The sequence below is a fragment of the Brassica rapa genome, chromosome A06 (genome assembly GCF_000309985.2).
Source record: "Brassica rapa cultivar Chiifu-401-42 chromosome A06, CAAS_Brap_v3.01, whole genome shotgun sequence".
NCBI classification, from domain to species: Eukaryota; Viridiplantae; Streptophyta; class Magnoliopsida; order Brassicales; family Brassicaceae; genus Brassica; species Brassica rapa.
Genome location: NC_024800.2, coordinates 20,837,134 through 20,855,440, shown reverse-complemented (window position 1 = coordinate 20,855,440; position 18,307 = coordinate 20,837,134). Strand labels below are relative to the sequence as shown.

The 18,307-nt window shown below is 37.9% G+C and overlaps 4 protein-coding genes across 5 annotated transcripts; 1 reads left to right on the top strand and 3 right to left on the bottom strand.

The window, feature by feature from the left end:
- The first annotated feature begins 156 nt into the window (after window positions 1–156).
- LOC103849565 (3-oxoacyl-[acyl-carrier-protein] reductase FabG) lies at window positions 157–2,785 on the top strand. Its single transcript, XM_009126327.3, has 2 exons — window positions 157–1,824; window positions 1,913–2,785. The coding sequence occupies exons 1-2, from the start codon at window positions 1,753–1,755 to the stop codon at window positions 2,729–2,731; spliced, it is 891 nt and encodes a 296-aa protein (XP_009124575.3). The 5' UTR covers window positions 157–1,752; the 3' UTR covers window positions 2,732–2,785.
- Window positions 2,750–4,086, bottom strand: LOC103849564 (rhodanese-like domain-containing protein 17). 2 transcript variants are annotated; one of them, XM_009126326.3, is made up of 4 exons: window positions 3,546–4,073; window positions 3,315–3,465; window positions 3,132–3,185; window positions 2,750–3,014 (listed from the first exon to the last, which is right to left on the bottom strand). In XM_009126326.3, exons 1-4 carry the CDS (start codon window positions 3,704–3,706, stop codon window positions 2,919–2,921), a joined length of 462 nt encoding a protein of 153 aa, XP_009124574.1. In that variant the 5' UTR covers window positions 3,707–4,073; the 3' UTR covers window positions 2,750–2,918. The 2 variants fall into 2 exon arrangements, with proteins under 2 accessions (XP_009124574.1, XP_033129558.1); XM_033273667.1 differs by lacking the exon at window positions 3,132–3,185 and having other exon boundaries at window positions 2,790–3,014; window positions 3,546–4,086.
- A 2,267-nt stretch (window positions 4,087–6,353) lies between these two features.
- LOC103849566 (chaperone protein dnaJ 11, chloroplastic) lies at window positions 6,354–9,356 on the bottom strand. Its single transcript, XM_033273663.1, has one exon. It carries the CDS (start codon window positions 9,303–9,305, stop codon window positions 8,823–8,825), a length of 483 nt encoding a protein of 160 aa, XP_033129554.1. The 5' UTR covers window positions 9,306–9,356; the 3' UTR covers window positions 6,354–8,822.
- Window positions 9,357–13,703: 4,347 nt separating this feature from the next.
- On the bottom strand, window positions 13,704–17,856 carry LOC117126167. Its single transcript, XM_033273613.1, has one exon. It carries the CDS (start codon window positions 15,881–15,883, stop codon window positions 13,742–13,744), a length of 2,142 nt encoding a protein of 713 aa, XP_033129504.1. The 5' UTR covers window positions 15,884–17,856; the 3' UTR covers window positions 13,704–13,741.
- Between the last annotated feature and the right edge of the window lie 451 nt (window positions 17,857–18,307).

The window sequence follows — 18,307 nt, the reverse complement described above, 5'->3', positions numbered from 1 at the left end:
GTACCGGTCTATTTACCGGTTCGATTTTAAACTTAGCCTTACCGACATCTTTCCCGCGCGGTTTGTTCGTTGGTTACACGACATATTTTCTCATGTCGGTCCATTTTTTTGTCTTGGAAGTTGCATACACACATAAAAAGAGCATATAATTATTGAGAATATGGTTATTCAAAACACATAAACATAGAAGTTGATATGTAGACAGTGGAAAAGAAACTCTCTCTCCTCTCTCTGTTCTCTCCTTCATATCTTTCAAAGAGAGATCAAGATGAGAGTCGGTGACTTTGTTTGACCGTCAATCCGTTATGGCGATCGACTTTCCGTCCGTCGGGACCTTTTCCGACAACCGTTAGCTTCGTCAGGGATGGTTGGTCGGCTTTCGACTCTGGGGCTCATCTTTTCTCAAGTTGAAGTCGCCGGTTTTTGACTCTGGCGAGCCACCTTCTTCTCTGGTGGTTTCGGTCAGTTTGGTTCCGAGTTTATCTCGGATTTCGTCTTGATAGTTCTTCGCTTCTGGTTTTCGATCCTTTCTGCTTTTAATCCTCTTGTGATTGAACGCATGCAATCGGATCTCTTTTTCAAGTGAAGATGTTTTTTTATCGACAGTGTTTGTGGCTTTTAGATCTGGCAGTTCTGTTCTCAATTGAGCTTTCTTCAGCTTATGGACTTTCGGGGATTTTGGAATCTCCGTCGAAGTTCTTCTCTGTTGACGGTGCGTTGATTCCCTCTTGTCGGCCGCGGCGGTTCTAACAACGGGTTCCTGTTTCCGGTGCGCTTCCGGTGGAACACGCCAGTTAGAGCTTCTGTCGGTGACTTTTCGGCGAAGATCGGTGGCTTCTTGACCTTAGGGCACGTGTCCCTCACACGCTAACTTGGTAATGCGTGGAAAAAAGGCGAGTCGACTCACCGGTCTCCTTTCGGGCCAATTTTGAATTAGGCTTCTAGTGAGCCTCGTGGTCTTTATGTTCGCATGTCTTTGGGCGTTATTTTGTAATGGTTATTTTGCCCTCTTTCTTGAGCCTACTTTGTAATTTTGACCTTGTTTAGTAAATACCCAGTGACAAGAAAAAAAAAATTGATATGTAGACTCGAAAAAGTTGATATATAAATTGGACAAATCTATCAAAAAACCTAAAAATGTATTTTCACCAAAAGAACATACGAGAAAAAGGACTAAATGATTTATTAAAAAGGTAATATGTACATTTTATCTGTATATATATAAATATAAAAAATATCTAAATTAAAAATAAACCTTTTCAATATTAAGTTATTTTTATAATTTTAAAATTTTAGATTTTTTGGATATCCATTTGGATTTGATCGGATAAAATCCATAACCCGAAATATCACAGTGAATCGGTTTGATATAGATTTTCAGATTCCGTTTATTTGTTCGACCATAAAAAACAATCCAAAATTTACATTGTGATCGCTTTACCATCTATGTAAACATTTATGTGTAACGTTTATTTTACAGAAAACCCTATATTAATGTAGAGAATATCTTGGAAGTGAGCCACCATTTTAAAGAATTTCTAAACCTAATTATTTTCGCTTGTTGCCAAAGAAAAAAGAGAACAAAATCTTTTCACCTCGAAGACATGATCGGATAGTAATAAAAATAGTAAAATCATCCGACCAAATCAGTATGGTGGATCATACGTATCTGTTGCAGACTTATCTTGCCATTTTTAAACCGTAGCTTTGATCTAGAGAGAAGGCTTTCTTTTTTTGTATATAAACTGTGTTATGCCCTTCTCCTTCTCCACCAAACACACTCTCTCTCACACACAGAGGAAGAAAATGAGCAACCTTCAAACTGTGAGATACTTTATTTTCTTTTATATCACATTATGCTCACTTGATCATCACTTGATTATTATTATTATTTTGTTATGGTGATAAGCAGGTGTCGAAGCAACAGGAGCCATGGTGTGAACTTAAAGACAAAGTGGTTCTCGTGACAGGAGCTTCCTCTGGTATAGGAAGAGAGATCTGTCTTGATCTAGCCAAAGCTGGCTGCAAGATTATTGCAGCAGCTCGTCGTGTCGATCGTCTCAAATCTCTCTGCTCCGAAATCAACACAACCGGAGTCCAAGCCGCTGCCCTTGAGCTAGACGTTTCATCAGACGCAGCCACCATTCAACAAGCGGTTAAAGAAGCTTGGGAAGCCTTTGGAAAGATCGACGCGTTGGTCAACAATGCCGGAATCAGAGGCACTGTCAAGTCTAGTTTGGATCTGTCAGAAAACGAATGGGACAAAGTCTTTAAAACCAACTTAACAGGAGCTTGGTTAGTATCCAAATACGTATGCATTTTAATGCGTGACGCTAAAGACCGTGGTGGCTCGGTGATAAACATTTCATCCATCTCGGGGCTCCACCGCGGTGTAGTTCCTGGTGGAATCGCGTATGCAACTTCCAAAGGCGGTGTTGACACCATGACAAGGGTGATGGCTATTGAGTTAGGTGTTTACAATATCAGAGTGAATTCTATAGCACCGGGGCTTTTGGAGTCAGAGATGACACAAGGTCTTATGAAGAAAAAATGGCTCAAGAATGTGACCGAGCGGACTATCCCGTTAAAGGTGCAACAGACCGTGGATCCGGGGATTACCTCGCTGGTTCGCTATCTAATTCACGACTCTTCTCAATATGTCTCCGGCAATATTTACATTCTTGATTCCGGAGCTACAGTGCCCGGCCTGCCCATTTTTTCTTCTCTTTGAAATCTCAACCACAAAATCTTTAGTCTGTGTTTTTTTTTGTTATAATAAGTGAAAACAGTTACACATAAAAAGAGATCATATAAATATCCAAAGGGTCTTGTTTAATCTACATGTAGTAATAAAACTAATGATATTACATCGTAAGTTTGCAAGTTCAGTTTAACATGCCATCTTTGGTTTATCTGAATCAGAGCTCATCGTACTTGAGTTCCACTTTAACTGGAAATCTCTTCTCCATCCAAGCGATATAACCACCATCCATGTTTCTTACACTCTTGAATCCCTGTCACATGATCAAAAATCCAAATAAATCTCATCAAGAAACTAAGATGAGTTCAAGGAAAATGCATCATGAATATCCTCTTTTACATAACAAATTATATAATCCTTTGGTACTTACAGAAGAAACAAGAACCCTGGTAGCATACAAAGATCTAACTCCAGATTTACATCCCTACCAAAGAATATTAAAACAACAGATTCTAGTCGTCAGATCTAGTGATTTAAGTTTAAAAAAAAGATTTGTATATTATATAATATAACTATACTTCCACATGATCAGGACAAAGAGATGTGTTATTACCACGACGAGATGATCCGTTTGGTTAAAGAGAGATGAAACATGTTTCAAGAAATTTGGGTTATTTTCTTGACCTTGTGGAGTATAGAACCAGTAGGGAACATTAAAGACTTTCTCTGAATTAACATGGCCTTTCTCGAATTCTTCAACAGTTCTGTTTTAAAATATCTCAAATTTCAGAAATCTCTGAAAAATGTATATCGAACAACAGTAAAGAGATTCTTAAAACTTTACCTGACATCGAGAAAAGTGTGGCCCTGGTGAAGAAGTTTATGGGCTTGGTTCACATCGATAGTAATATCTTCTGGTTCTGAGTTTGATAAAGTCGTGCAAGGAAGTTGAAGATAAACAATGAAAATAAAAAGAACTGATCTTATAAAGTAGGAGGAAACCATTTTATTGAACAAGAAGATTCATAAGTTTTAACTTGTATATATTTTAGCAGTCCAAATCTATCCTTGTTGAATCCGGTGCTATCCAGCCGTTGGATTCGAGTACTCTTGTTTTCATTTTGGCGGCAGAGGCGTGTATAGATGGTATATCCGCCGTTGGATTCACTGCCTCTTGTATTGTTTTCTTTTTTTTTTTGTCAGTTTTTTCCCCAACTAGACATTTTTGTCAACATTCAATAATGGTCAGCTTCCTTTTCAAAAAGAAAAGTTAAAATAAACATAGAGGCTACATTGATTCGATATTTCATGTATTGTGGTGGTCTAATTCTTTTTACTTATTATGATCACCGTGTTTTACACAGAAACAACACTTCTATTTCTAATAAGTGAAAGGGCATTTACCTTTCTCTACCGGCGTTTGTTAGCACGTGTGCACTTAATTGAACCAGGCCTGATATTCTTAATTTAATATAATTTTAATAATATAGCAAAATTTTGCTGGATTGTGATAGAAAATTGCAACATATGTATTTTTACCTCACTAAAAATTCATGGTTTTTGATCCCATTATATTTTTATCTTAAAAAAAAATAGACTCATTTAAAACTTTACAAATAAAATTGGAAACTTTATCTTTTTGTGGACGATTTGGATCGGTTGGCTCTGAGCATTACTTGCAAAATTGTTCGTTCTTATATTTTGAATCTGAGATATATTTGTAATAACAAAATTACATAATCTTTGCATTTTTAAATCTTTTCCCGGTATATTACAAAGACAGGCCATTCATTTGGAGTCAGTTGGTCAAATCTAATATGGATCGTACATGGGAGAAGAGATGTCAAAAGGGCTTCTTACTTCATGTACCTGGAGGCGATTTGACTGACCCCACTCTTGCCACCACATTTGTATATTTAGATGTCGGTCCATTAGGAATTCTTCGAGCTTTAGCCGACGGAACAAAACTACTTTTCAAAGGTTCTTATAGGATTCCCAAAAAAATCTTCGTTCATAAACTATTTTCACCACAGCAAAATAATATGTTGCAAATGTTATGTGGAATTGTTAAAAAATTAATATCTAAACAAGGGCTTCAGATTCTGAATTTTAGAATGTGATAGTTGGCCTTGTATTCCTTGTTCTATCAACCTCTCAAAACCTTCAAATCTACTATACCAAAACGGCAAAACCTTGTCCTAATTTTCTTTTCCCATAATCCATTCGTAGAATTAAGTTTTTAACGGCTACAATTAATTTTTTTAACTATAGCTAATTTATGTTACTCTTGTTCTATTAAATTGGACAATATATATGTTTGTAGTTTACGGAGTAGACCACCGGCATTACTGTAATACAATCTCATTATTTATTAAATACACAGTGATGAACAATTCTGAAAGAAACATAAAAACAAGGGGAATTAGGGGCTATGGCCATGAAAAAAAAGGTAATCTACCCTTTAGCGCTTTTACCTAACGGATGTATACACACCGTTAATAATACATAATAATACTATACTATCCCTCTCCTTTAACCGGCTAACCTGCTGAAAAAAAAATAAAAAAAAAATATTACTTTTACCCTTCCAAAGTAAATCGTGTCTCTCCTTCTTCCACACAGCTTCTCTTTCTCTCTTTTCTCGACGGTTCTTTCTGAAAATCTGAAAGTCCCGGCCGCTTATCTCCTCCTAAGTCTCGCATCTACCTCTGATTGCAATCTGTTTCTACTCCTGTCGTCTTCTCTTCTTCTCGGTTCCGGCTTTAACGGCATCGGTGGTTCTGTTTTCTGCGCGTTTTCGGCGGAGGAGAGTACCACAGCGGACATCTCCAACTACACAGAGCAGCGGTTTCTTCGAATCTGTCACAACACAGTAAGTAATTTCCCTCTCTGTTTCCTGTACGGTTCTGTAATTTTATTTCCGATCATCGCAAAATTAGGGTTTTTAATTCTTAAGTCTCTATCATCGTTCCTGTTGAAACCCATGGTTCCGGTAACGGAATTCGGTCTTCAAAGATCGGACTTTGTCAAACTGATTTAGGGTTCGAGTTTTCCCGGGTTGTGTGAGGATTTCTCAAATTTGAATTGTTTCACATATTATGCGAACTATGTGGAGTAGTAATTTATTTCCAATAGGTGTAGAATATTATGGCTAAGAGTTGGCGTACAATTACACATAGTATGAAATTTCAGATTAGATTCTATCTAGAATGAAATAGTATTCCTATATCATTCAACTATTTCATGCATGATAGTATGATTTTCCGGTCATGTTTGCTTTGTTTCACTTTGTGTTTGGGTGTGGTTCAGTGTGGCGTTGTTAAATTATGTTATGATTGATTTGGGGTTTATATCTCTCTGCTCCATAGTGCATGGTCTAGGAATATGAACTATTTTGCGGACTTGAGTATGCAACACATATATATGTTACGTTATCTGTATAATTTATTTGTAAGTGCTATAGTGGGTGAAATAGTTAATGTGTCATTCTATTCCATTTCACATTGAAAAGTACTTTCACATGCTATGCTTTTCCATTCCGTTGCATGTTCTTCTCTGTATAACTCATTAGACATTTCTATATTGCATATGACCCTGTGAACTCATATATATGTTACCTCATCTATTTATTTCATTGAGATGTGTCATACTGAGTAGTAATTTATACGGTTCATAATATTCCATTTCATATGGAAGTACTTTCACATGCCATGCTTTTCCATTTGGTTGTCGTATCTGTGAAATAGTTAATGTTTCATACTATTCCATTTCACATTGAAAAGTACTTTCACATGATATGCTTTTCCATTCCATTGCATGTTCTTCTCTGTATAACTCATTAGACATTTCTATATTGCATATGATCCTGTGAACTCATATATATATGTTACCTCATCTATTTATTTCATTGCGATGTGTCATACTGAGTAGTAATTTATACGGTTCATAATATTCCATTTCATATGGATAAGTACTTTCACATGACATGCTTTTCCATTTGGTTGTCGTATCTGTCAAATAGTTAATGTTTCTTACTATTCCATTTCACATTGAAAAGTACTTTCACATGCTATGCTTTTCCATCCCGTTGCATGTTCTTCTCTGTATAACTCATTAGACATTTCTATATTGCATATGACCCTGTGAACTCATATATATGTTACCTCATCTATTTATTTCATTGAGATGTGTCATACTGAGTAGTAATTTATACGGTTCATAATATTCCATTTCATATGGAAGTACTTTCACATGCCATGCTTTGCCATTTGGTTGTCGTATCTTATTCTGTTTAATTCATTAGTCATTTCTACATTGCATATGTCACTATGAACCATCTTCACTCTTTCACTCTCTTCATTTTCATTCTTCAGGTTTGATATGGACGAGTTAGAGCTTCCAAGTAGATTGTTTGAGACAGGGTATGAACCGACCGGCAAGAAAAGAGTTAACAACTACTTCAACCTCCGTTGGATTGAAGTCATAAAGAGTGCATTAGAGGATGAGGATCTCACGATGTTGAATGCGTCACAGTTTGGCCAGGTACTGAAGATGGGGTCCCATACCTTCTCGGTTATGTTTCTTCACTACCTTCTTTCACGACAGTTGATCACTGAGAAGGACTTCGAACTGTGGTGGCTTTTCGTGGGGAAACCAATTCGTTATGCTATTCAAGACTTCGCACTCGTAACTGGCCTCAATTGTGGCCAAATAGTGGACGCTCACCATCAGGCGAAGGGTAAAGGTGCGCGTGGTAAGGGAACCGGAAAATCCACATCGTCGAGTGCGTCTCAAACAACATGGGATGTTCTGTTTGGAAAGGAGGATAAGCCCACCACCAGCTGGATTTTCCTATCAGAAGAGAGTAAATTTGCTATGAAACCCGGTTTATTAGAATATTCTCACACAAAATTACCTCCTCCTTCTTTCAGAGCGGTGAATCTTTAAATTTCTTCACTTTGTTTCTTCTGAGTACTTTGTTGCTTCAGATTTTCTTCACATAGATTTACAGTGATTATTATATGGAATACACCATTTATGGTTTGCTTTGAATAGACATTTAAGATTATCTCTGCTAAGTTCCACCACTTGTTTACCTATGCACAGTAAAAATATCTTCAGTAAATCTACCTTCTCTACGTGGCTTCCTCCTAGTCTTAAAAAAGGAATAGCTGTAATCCACAATTGTAAATTTATTGCAGTAAATACATCATTGCCTCTCCTCAACCGTCCACTCCACCATCTTTGTTCGTGATTATATTACTAAAGTACAAAAGTGGTTCTATTCTACGTAGTCATGTAGAATGGAAATGTCTCTTATATAGCTGAACTTATATTATTCTATCTGAAATATGTAGTATGGAACTACATTCTTGTGGCTTTCTTCTACTCTTAAAAACGGAAAAGGTGTAACCCACAATTATAAATTTATTCCACTAAATACTCCACTGTCTTTGTTCGTGATTATATTACTACATTACAAACAGGGTTCTATTCTACGTTAGTCATGTCAAATGGAAATGTATCCCATATATTTGAACTTATACTATTCTATGTAACATATATGGTATGGAACTACATTTTTGCATTCTCCGTTAGACACCGTTGTTTCTTTCACATTTAAGCTTTTCATCAATTCGTTTCTTTCCATGTTTTCATTCCTTTGTCTTTGAATATGATTTACCCATGCGCTTTCTAAGGTCTGTCATTATTATTAAGGACATAAAATCACCACGTTGTTTTCTCCATGATTAGAAACCGGTAACTTCTTATGTAGAAGGACATAACCGGCAGAAAAGCAAGCAAAAAGCGAAGGAATACATTATGTCAAAATCTTGTCCATTCTCTTGACTTTTTTTTTTTTCGTGGCTACTCAGCCAATAAGCCCTAAAAACAATGGCCTCCTTGGCTTGTGTTTTTTTCTCTTTTAGTTTAGTTTTTAGGTTAATGAATGACAGTTTTCAAAAAAACAAAAAAAAGGAAAGAAACATAAAAAGTTAAAAACGTTGATCCTACGTGGTACGATAAACGGGGCGTATCAGAGACTATTTACCATGTTACTAATTACGAAAAAAAAAAAAATATAATGCACTTGTCCCACCTCGATCACCGAGTCAACTCGCTACCAGCACTGATCAGTTTCCCAGTTCCCTCCTCCGTAACTGCCAAATCTAGAAACACCGACAGTCAACGGCCGGCGCCCGCAAAGGATCTTCCGATCATAAACGGCGCGTTTCTCGGGATCAGAAAGAGTGCAATACGCCGCGTGAATCTTCGTGAAAGCGTCAGCCGACGAGCATTTCCGATCATTTCCAGCCACGTCAGGGTGGCAGATCCTGGCTAGCCGCCGGTAAGCCGATTTGATCACCTGGCTCGTCGAGCCGACGGGGATTTCGAGGATCTCGTAGAGCGACGGAGTCGCCGAAAGTCTCTGCGGAATCTGGCGCAATCTCGGTGGTTCTTCGGCGCAGGTGTAGGAGGAGGCGGTGGTCGCGGAAAGAGAGATCTGGGATGTACGGGGCGGTGGTGGCACAGCGGAGAACGGTGGAGAAGAGGAGGAGAGTAATGGAGGAGAAAAGAAAGTTGGCGAAGAAGAGAGCATCATAAGGGATTGGTGTTTTTTGTTTTGTTCTGAGTTTAAGTTGTAGTGTGATTGAGGGAGGAAGTTTAGAAACTAGAGATGTTTAATTTATAGGCTAAGGTGATCAATCGTTTAATACAATAAATACTCTATAAATTAATAATGCTATACTATTAAATTTTATAAATCTATAGACTTATTAATTAAAAAAACATTTTTTAGATTCTTCTATTTTATAATATATTTTTATAAAATAAGAAAAATAATTGATTTTTAAGTACATATAAATTAAATTTTAAAAATTCAGATTTTATATCGTTTTTGTTATACTATGTGGTATATATAAATATGTTTCAAAGAATTTAAATGTAGCTTTTGATAAAATTTTACTAAATTTTTTTTTTTTTTTTTTGTCGACGCCCATCTTCTAAGATCAAGTGGTAGTCGGGTTTGAGTCGTTCCGAAGAGACGCTCTGTCCGACTGAGTCTGATCAATATGGGAAAAGAGAACACCGCTACATCTTGCTTCCTTGGCGAGAGAATCTGCACGAGAATTTCTTTTCCTCGGTATGCGGCTGATACTGAACTCCAAGAAACCGGCTCGTAAAAGTCGAAAGGAAACTAACTCGGAGGCAAAAGCCGGCCAGTCAGTAGGGTTCGAAATCATGTCCACCAGGTCCGAACAGTCAGTCTCGATATGAATCACGGTGTACTGTAACTCTCGTAAGCAGGACATCGACCATATGAGTCCTTCCATCTCTGCATAGAGAGCTGATAGGCTTTTCCTGCATCCTTGTAGGCCAAATCTTTCGACTCCCATTTGATCCTTGTAGAACCACCCTAAGCCACTAATCGTGCTATTCTCGATCCATGATGCATCGATTTGGCAGGTCGGACGTTGGGGGTCCACAGAAGAAGTCGAAACCAGTGACGGAGTAGGATGTTGCTCCTCTTCTTCTCCCTCCTCCAGTAAATTTGCTTTCCTCCAACAGTCAGCTTCGAGGGAAGCTAGCTGGAGGGTATCCAATGGGGAGATATCCTTACCATTGAAAAATTTATCATTGCGAGCCTTCCAAATGTACCATAAGATCCATGGAAAAGTCTCAATAAGTGGTTCCCTAGGGGCCACGTTTCTCTTCTTCCAAAAAAGGAAGTTCATGTTTTGATAAACAGAGGTACTCGGGAAGTAACCCGGAAGGGACGGATAGTCCGATAAAGCCCACACCTGGAGAGCCGGGGGGCATTCAAAGAGGAGGTGATTAATGGTTTCCTCAGGGTCACCGCATCTAGGACAGCTCCTATCGGTTCCCAAGTGTCTATATGCAAGTCTTTCGGCTGTAGCAATACATCCTGTCAAAGCTTGCCACATAAAGTGTTTCATCTTCCCGGGAGCGGGGATACTCCACACATGGCTCTGTAAACCAGTGATACTTGGTTGTACAATCTGAGCTTCGTCATCACATGGTTTAGTCTTCTGTAAACGTTGATATCCTGATTTTACTGAGTAAACGCCCGACTTTGTAAAGTTCCACGCATACCCATCCATAGACCACGTATTACTTGGTCGTAGTTTGAGTATTAACGGGATATCCTCAGGATGAAAGTATTCTAGTAACAGGTTAGTATCCCAATCCCTTGTATCACGCCTAATGAAGGAGTGGACAAGGAGTTTTGGGTGTCTATGAGTGATTTGATTGGATGGTCTCGGCGGGCGAGCCTCAATGTCCGGAATCCAAGGCTCAGACCAAACACATGTGTTTTGTCCTGCTCCAATAGTCTTTCGTAGGCCCGATTTGAGGAGTGGTTTTGCTGCCATAATGCTACGCCAGCCATATGAGGGTGAGTAGACCTTCCGATCTTCCAAGGGGCTTGATCGATTATAGTACCGTCCTCTCAAGACTCGAGCAAGCAGGGAGTTTGGAAACTGGATCAATCTCCAAAGTTGTTTTGCTAATAGGGCGATATTAAAGTCGTGTAGGTCCAAAAAACCAAGTCCACCTTGATCATGTGGAACACATATCTTGTCCCATGCAATCCAGTGTAATCCTCGGTTGTTTTGGCTCGAGCTCCACCAAAAGTTTGAGATAGCACTCTTTAGTTTCTCCACAATGCCTTGGGGAAGCAAGTAGCACGACATATTGTATGTCGGCACAGCTTGCGCCACAGATTTTATTTGAACCTCTTTACCCCCTTTCGAGAGTAATCTAGCGGACCACGAGGTAACACATCCATTAAGACGGTCTTGTACGTAAGAGAAAACTTTCATCTTAGAGCCACAAATTTGCTCTGGGAGTCCTAGGTATTTGCCCATCCCACCTTCAGTAGTAATCCCAAGAACAGCCTTTATATTCTGCTTTATGTTTTGATCGACCTTATTTCCAAAAATGATGGAAGATTTAGTCGCATTTAGTTGCTGTCCCGAAGCTTTTCCATATGAGTCCAAGATGTCTAAAATTTCCTTGCACTGTCTCACTTCTGCTTTGCAGAAAAAAAGGCTATCGTCCGCAAAGAGAAGATGAGATATCCGGGGGCTGGCCCGAGCCACACGTAGTCCTAAGATGCGCTTCTCATCCTCCGCTCCTTTAAGAAGGGAGATCAGAGCTTCAGTGCACAAGATGAAAAGGAACGGGGATAATGGGTCTCCCTGCCTCAAACCTCTCGTGGGTATAATTTTACCCCTGGGTTCTCCATTAATGATCACTTGATAGGAGATCGATGTAACACAAAACATAATAAGATCAACCAACTTTTCTGCAAACCCCAAACGCAGCATTAAGGTCCGGATAAAACTCCATTCCACCCTGTCGTACGCTTTGCTCATGTCCGTCTTGATGGCCATAAATTCTTCTCTAGCTCTGGTGTTTGTCCGGAGGGCGTGGAAGTTCTCTTGCGCAAGTAAAATATTATCTGTGATCAAACGTCGTGCCACAAAGGCAGATTGAGTCTCCGAAATCAGCTCAGGAAGAACTCTCTTGAGTCTCTTAGATAGCAGTTTCGATATGATCTTGTAACTAACGTTACAGAGGCTAATAGGTCTGAACTCCGTCATTTCTCTCGGTCTTTCCTTCTTTGGGATCAAGCAAATGTTGGTCTGATTTAGTCTCGGGTCAAAATTTCCATCATTAAAGAAGTCTTTCACTAGTCTGATGATATCTCTTTGCATAACATGCCAAAATCTCTGAAAAAGTCTACTCGTCATACCATCTGGGCCTGGAGCTTTCTCCGGTTTAATATCAAATAAAGCTTTTTTGATTTCTTGCTCCGTCGGTTCAGCTGTAAGAATGTCATTTGTTGAAGCAGAAACTTTATTTTTTATGAAGCGCAAAGAGGCGTCCATATCTGTAGGTATAGAGGTAGAGAAGAGATCTTGGAAATATTCGACAGCCACCTTTTCTATTCCATGATCGCTCTCTACCATCCTTCCCTCTTTATCCTTGATACAAATGACACGATTTCTAGCTCGTCTTTGTTTTGTGATCCCATGATGGAATTTTGTATTTCTATCACCTGCTCGATGCCATTGTGTTCTACTTTTTTGTTTCCAATATTCGTCCTCTTCTCTGAAAGCAGTAATAAGTTGACGTCGTAACTCTTCTAGCTCTTCCAGAGTAGTATGGTCATCTTCCTGGGCTTGATCAATTTTATTCTTCAGCTCTTCAATAAGTCTTGCTGAATTTGTTGGATTATTCTTTCGCCAAGAAATTATGTTTCGTCGGCAAGAGGCTACTTTATGGTGAAAGTCCATATCATGGGCTTCACTGAAAGGGCCCCAACCTGAAACAATTGCCTCTTTAAATCCGGGTTTGCCCAGACATCTTTTGTCAAATCTAAAACTCTTCTTCGATCTTCTGTATACGGATTGTATACGTGCTAATACTGGTCGGTGATCTGATCCCCAAAGCTGTAAAAACTCCACATTTGTGGCCGGGAAGAGTGAGTGCCATTCTTCATTCGCCACGGCTCTGTCTAGTTTACATTTGACTTTTCCGGATCGTCTCTTTCCCACCCACGAAAATGAGTTTCCCTTATATGGAAAGGCAAGCATCCCACAGTTATCCAGCATGGTGCGGAAGGGGAGGAAAGAATTTTCCGGTCTCCTCCTTCCTCCTCTCTTTTCATGGTTTCCCGTAATCTCGTTGAAGTCACCAATCATAAACCAAGCTTGGCTCCGGTTTAAACTCATTCGTGTTAGTCGTTCCCAAACCAAATCACGATTTCTTATAACCGGATCACCATAAACAAAGGTCATATAGATAACATGTCCTTCAAAAGTAGATTCAATATCAATCATGTGCTCGTCCGCATACAAAATAGAAACAACAGGATCATCCATATAAAAAAGAGCTAAACCACCGCTACGACCACGTGGATCGACGGTGTAGACTCGATCATAACCATAAGAAGCTTGCACGTCTTGCAAAAAGGATCGATTGTTTTTTGTCTCCGATAAAAATAAAAACCTAGGTAGAAAACATTGATGAAGTTCTTGAAGATGTTCCTTTGTCAATGGAGCTCCAGCTCCTTGACAATTCCAAGCAATAGTATTCATCACGGGACTTTCGGTGGCCTTCCGCTTGCCACTTTAGAAATGGTGTTCTTTGGTAAGACTGCCTCGCGGGCTTTTTTTTCTGATTAGCTGATGGAGATGGGCCTGGTTGTCTTACTTTTGATCCATTTGGCCCTGGGCCTGCTGTGAGGGACTTTGGAGAGCCAAGCCCAGCTTTGAGATTACGTTGTCTTAGCGAAACTCCAAAGGCCGAAGGACTACGCGACCCTCTTTTTTTCTTCATCGATGCAGAAGAACCTGAGACACGATCCGATGAAGAACTGGCCCCTTTCGTAGGAGTCTTGTTCTTTGCGTCGACAGTGGATTCAACGACCTTGCCCAAGCCAGAGCCGTCTGTGATTTCAAGAGTCGCTCCTCCGTCTGCCCTTTCGATTCCAGAGTCATCGATTTGGAGGTGCTTCTCGTTTTCAATCCTTAGCTCCTCGCCAAGTAGATCATCCTCCTCCATCAAATCAATATCTTCTTCTCCAAAATCATTGCCATCTACATCCCCAAAGTCATTCCCATCATCTAACCAGTCTTCTTCTTCCAGGATTCTCTCAGTGAGTGGTAAAGTACTGTTGTTTGGACTCTGTGAGGGGCCTTTTGTGTTCATCGCTTCTTCAGTCATAGAACCCTCCTCTTCTAGTGTCATATCATACCAACTTTTAGGTGTTTCCTTGATTGATGTATCTTTGGCCAGGGTGATAGGTAGATTGACCGAAGGTGGGTGTGGAGGAGCTTCAAAAATTAAGCTTTTCCTAGCAGAACTTCCCTCATCTGAAACCTCATCTTCATCTAAAATTTTTTCTTTTTGTTTCAGGTCTGTGAAAGCTTTCTTTTGGAGGTTAAGCCTGAAGGGTCTGTCCCTGGTGAGTTCTGGAGAAACTGTAGCTTGTCTTGCTGGTACAGCAGTGGGGATGGGCTCTGATTGCTGGGGGAGAGCTGCAACAGGAAGAGGTTCACGAGCAATCTCCTTTGCCAATTCCCGAGTGTCGGTCTTGCTAGGTGAGATTTCTCTATCTTTTCCTTTGTCTCTCTCCCTGCGTGATGCCTCCCTTTGTTTGCTTGAGAGAAAAGACTCATCATATCTTCGTTTATTATAGGAGTCACGGGTAGGCGGATCCCTTTTACGATCAACAGGTTTGCTATCATGTCGGTGATCATATTTGGAGGATGGGCGATGGTCAACTCGTGGATCATACCGAGAGTCAATGCGTTTCCAAACGCTATCTCGGGTGTCCTTGTGAGTGTCCTCCCCACTGCGTCTGTCCTTGAAAGGTTGAGGTAATGGGCGCTTAGAGGTTTCTCCTTTTCTTTGAGCATCAATTCTGTTAAAATTTGGATGGTCCCTATCTTCCTCCAGTCTTGAGCTTTTCTCTGTTCTTTCAGCTTCAGGGAGTTGTGGGCAAGACTCCACCTCATGAGAAACATGACGACAGTGCCTGCAGTAGCGGTGGAGGTTAGAGTAAACAAGCTTTACCGGGACGATCTCACCTGTGGGCAGCTGGGCGCGGAGGGCAAATCTCAGAGGGCGGTCCATGTTTATTTCAACCTGTACTTTAGCAGCTCTAGCATCAATAAGCCCCACATTGCCAAGCCTTTTGCCCAGAGAATCGAAAATAGGATCCATCCAGAAATGTGTTGGGATGCCGCTGACACTGATCCAGAAAGTCATGGTATTAGGGAAGATGTCGCCAACATGAGGAATCCACCGTTCCAAAGCAAAGGCCCATTTGTTGAAGTGGCATGGCCTCTTGTTTAGGACTTTAACAAGGTCAGCCTCTGACTCAAAATCAAACTGGAATCTGTGGTTTCCTAGATCCAGTCCTCTAACCCTTCCTTCTACATCCCAAATGTTAGGTCGAGGGAGTAGAGAGATGAGAGCTTCGACGCTGCGCCGTTCCGTGTTGAAGATTCTCCCTACCAGACTGAGTTTGAATTGAGCAATCAGCTCGGAGTTATCGACGTTTGGTAAGATGACAAGGTCATCATCCTCTTCATCTTGTTCTTGTGTTGAGTTCCCATGAAGATTTGAGACGTGCGTTTTAGACATCGTTTTGAGAAAGCTCGAGAGTGGACTTGAGAGAACAGGCAGAGACGAGAACTTGTGCCAATGTTATCACCAAAAGACAAAAAAAGAAACCAGAAGCCGCACACCAAAAGAGACGTCCTTTCTAGGAGCTTGGACCTAGATAAGGAGAGGAAGATCTAAAGTTCTAGTATAGTTGCAGCGAGGAAAAGATAAGAGATGCCAAGGGTTTGATGGACAGACATTGTAGATCTATTACAAGTTCTCCAGAAGCTGGTAAAGAGTAGCACACAGGAAGAATCAGTGGTTCAGGGGCTTCCCGGATCTGCACTCATCAGAAGCAAAGACCTCGCCATGACGGAGCCGTACAATGTCCGTACCGTTGTCGCCGTTGAGGGGGCGAGAGCTGTTATAAAATTTTACTAAATATTATGAGAGTATATTGAATTGTTAAGAAAAGAAGAGATGGACTTCATTATGATATACAACAAATAATACAATGTTTTGTTTGTACTTATATAAATCTTATATATATAAATTATTAATTTATTATTTTAATGAGACTATGTATTTACATAAAAAAATTAAAAAATATATTATTTTATTATTTTAAATAATTTGCGTCATATTTTGAACTATCACAACTCTAACCCGATTTTTTTTTTTAATTTAGAGTGTTTATTAATTTATCAAATATTAGTTTATAGACCATATTGGTTAGTTTTGGGCATTTAAACCAAAAAAAGCAAACCGAAACTGAACCTAAAAAATAATACCAAAACTAAAAATAACATCCTAAAAAATTAATAAATATTTTCATAAATGAGTATAAAATAAATAAATATTTAATAATACTCTTTAAAAATCTAAAAAATATTTTAAACAAAAACTAACAAAATATAGGAAACTCTTCTTAAATATGTATGCTATTTTCGTGAGTGTAAGTTTAGAAAGACCATTTTGAATAATATATGATATCTCCCTAAAATTTAGACCTAAAATTTAGGAAAATATTAATAAATATGTATAATATCATCATAAATTTAAGAATATTCATAAATGTGTATTTAAAAATAGATTCTTAAATATATTTTTAGGAAGAACTAATATATATTTATCAATATATTACTGGATTTGAAATATATGTGTAATTTAGTAAGATAATCCTAGGTATGTATAATATCTTTGTAATTGTTTTGGAATATCTTACTGAATTTGATATTTAAAATTTATAAAGACATCATATATATTTAAACATTTTAGTAAATATTAAATTTTTATATATTGAGTAGTATTTTCTTTAATATGCATATAAATTAGGAGTGTCCAATCCGGATTTCGGTTTGGTTTCTTTGGTATTTCGGTTTGTAAAACGTAGCTGCCATATTAAAACCATATCTATTTTGGTTTAGTTCGGTTTATATACCATCAATTTTCGGTTTATTTGGTTTTATACCAAACACCATAAATACATTTATCTTTTACAACATTTTGTGAATTTTATTTAATATCATTAGATATCGACTTGATATCTCTGTTTCAAATAGACTATTTTTCTTTTACTGTTTAAAATAATTAGTAAATATATTAAGTTAATAATAATAATAGCTTTTCAGAATAAAAATAAGAAAAATAGTAATATATAATATTATTAAATAAATAAATATTAGCACACATATTTCTTAACGAAAAAGTAAAAATTATGTTTTGTTTAATTTGATAAAAAATGAAAAAAAAATCAACTTAAAAATATTAAAGTACAAAATCAACATTTTAAGTATGAAGATCATATCAATAAAATAAATTATGTACATATTATTAATTAAATTATATAGTTAATATATAATCTATATTATTAAAGTTGAAGTACACATTGAAATTGTTTGGCAATATGAATAGTAGTTAAAAAATAGTACTGTTTGGAAACATGGATAGTAGTAAGTTAGAAAAAAAATAATGGGCTTATGTTACTAAAAATTTGGAAGTCCATTACATTATATTAAAAAGTAATGGGTCTATGTTATTTGATAATATATATATTCAAATCAAAATAATAATTTAAAATTGATTTATATCAACAATTCATTCAAAAATAAACATATATTCAAAATTTGATTTTTACTAACATATTTTTCAACAACTATTATAAAAATGTTTTCAATATATATAAGAAAAATACAATACAAAACCCAATTTCAAACACCAACTTAAATTATGGTTTTATATTTCACATTAAATTTAAAAATATAATTTATGTGATTATTTATATGATTGTACGTATAAAATATTATTAATTATAAGAAAACTTATTTGATGGTACGTATAAAATATGATTAATTATATGATAACACATATTTTGTAACCTATGATGACACATATAGGATATATATATATATATAATAGTGATTAGGGGTGGGTGTTCGGGTTCGTTTTCGGATCTTTTTGAGA

Coding starts and splice junctions, on each gene's coding strand:
- LOC103849565 (XM_009126327.3), top strand. CDS start 1,753: ATGCCCTTCTCCTTCTCCACCAAACACACTCTCTCTCACACACAGAGG. Junction 1,825..1,912: donor AAATGAGCAACCTTCAAACT/GTGAGATACTTT, acceptor GGTGATAAGCAG/GTGTCGAAGCAACAGGAGCC.
- LOC103849564 (XM_009126326.3), bottom strand. CDS start 3,706: ATGGTTTCCTCCTACTTTATAAGATCAGTTCTTTTTATTTTCATTGTT. Junction 3,466..3,545: donor CACACTTTTCTCGATGTCAG/GTAAAGTTTTAA, acceptor ATTTTAAAACAG/AACTGTTGAAGAATTCGAGA. Junction 3,015..3,131: donor CCAGGGTTCTTGTTTCTTCT/GTAAGTACCAAA, acceptor ATCATGTGACAG/GGATTCAAGAGTGTAAGAAA.
- LOC103849566 (XM_033273663.1), bottom strand. CDS start 9,305: ATGATGCTCTCTTCTTCGCCAACTTTCTTTTCTCCTCCATTACTCTCC.
- LOC117126167 (XM_033273613.1), bottom strand. CDS start 15,883: ATGTCTAAAACGCACGTCTCAAATCTTCATGGGAACTCAACACAAGAA.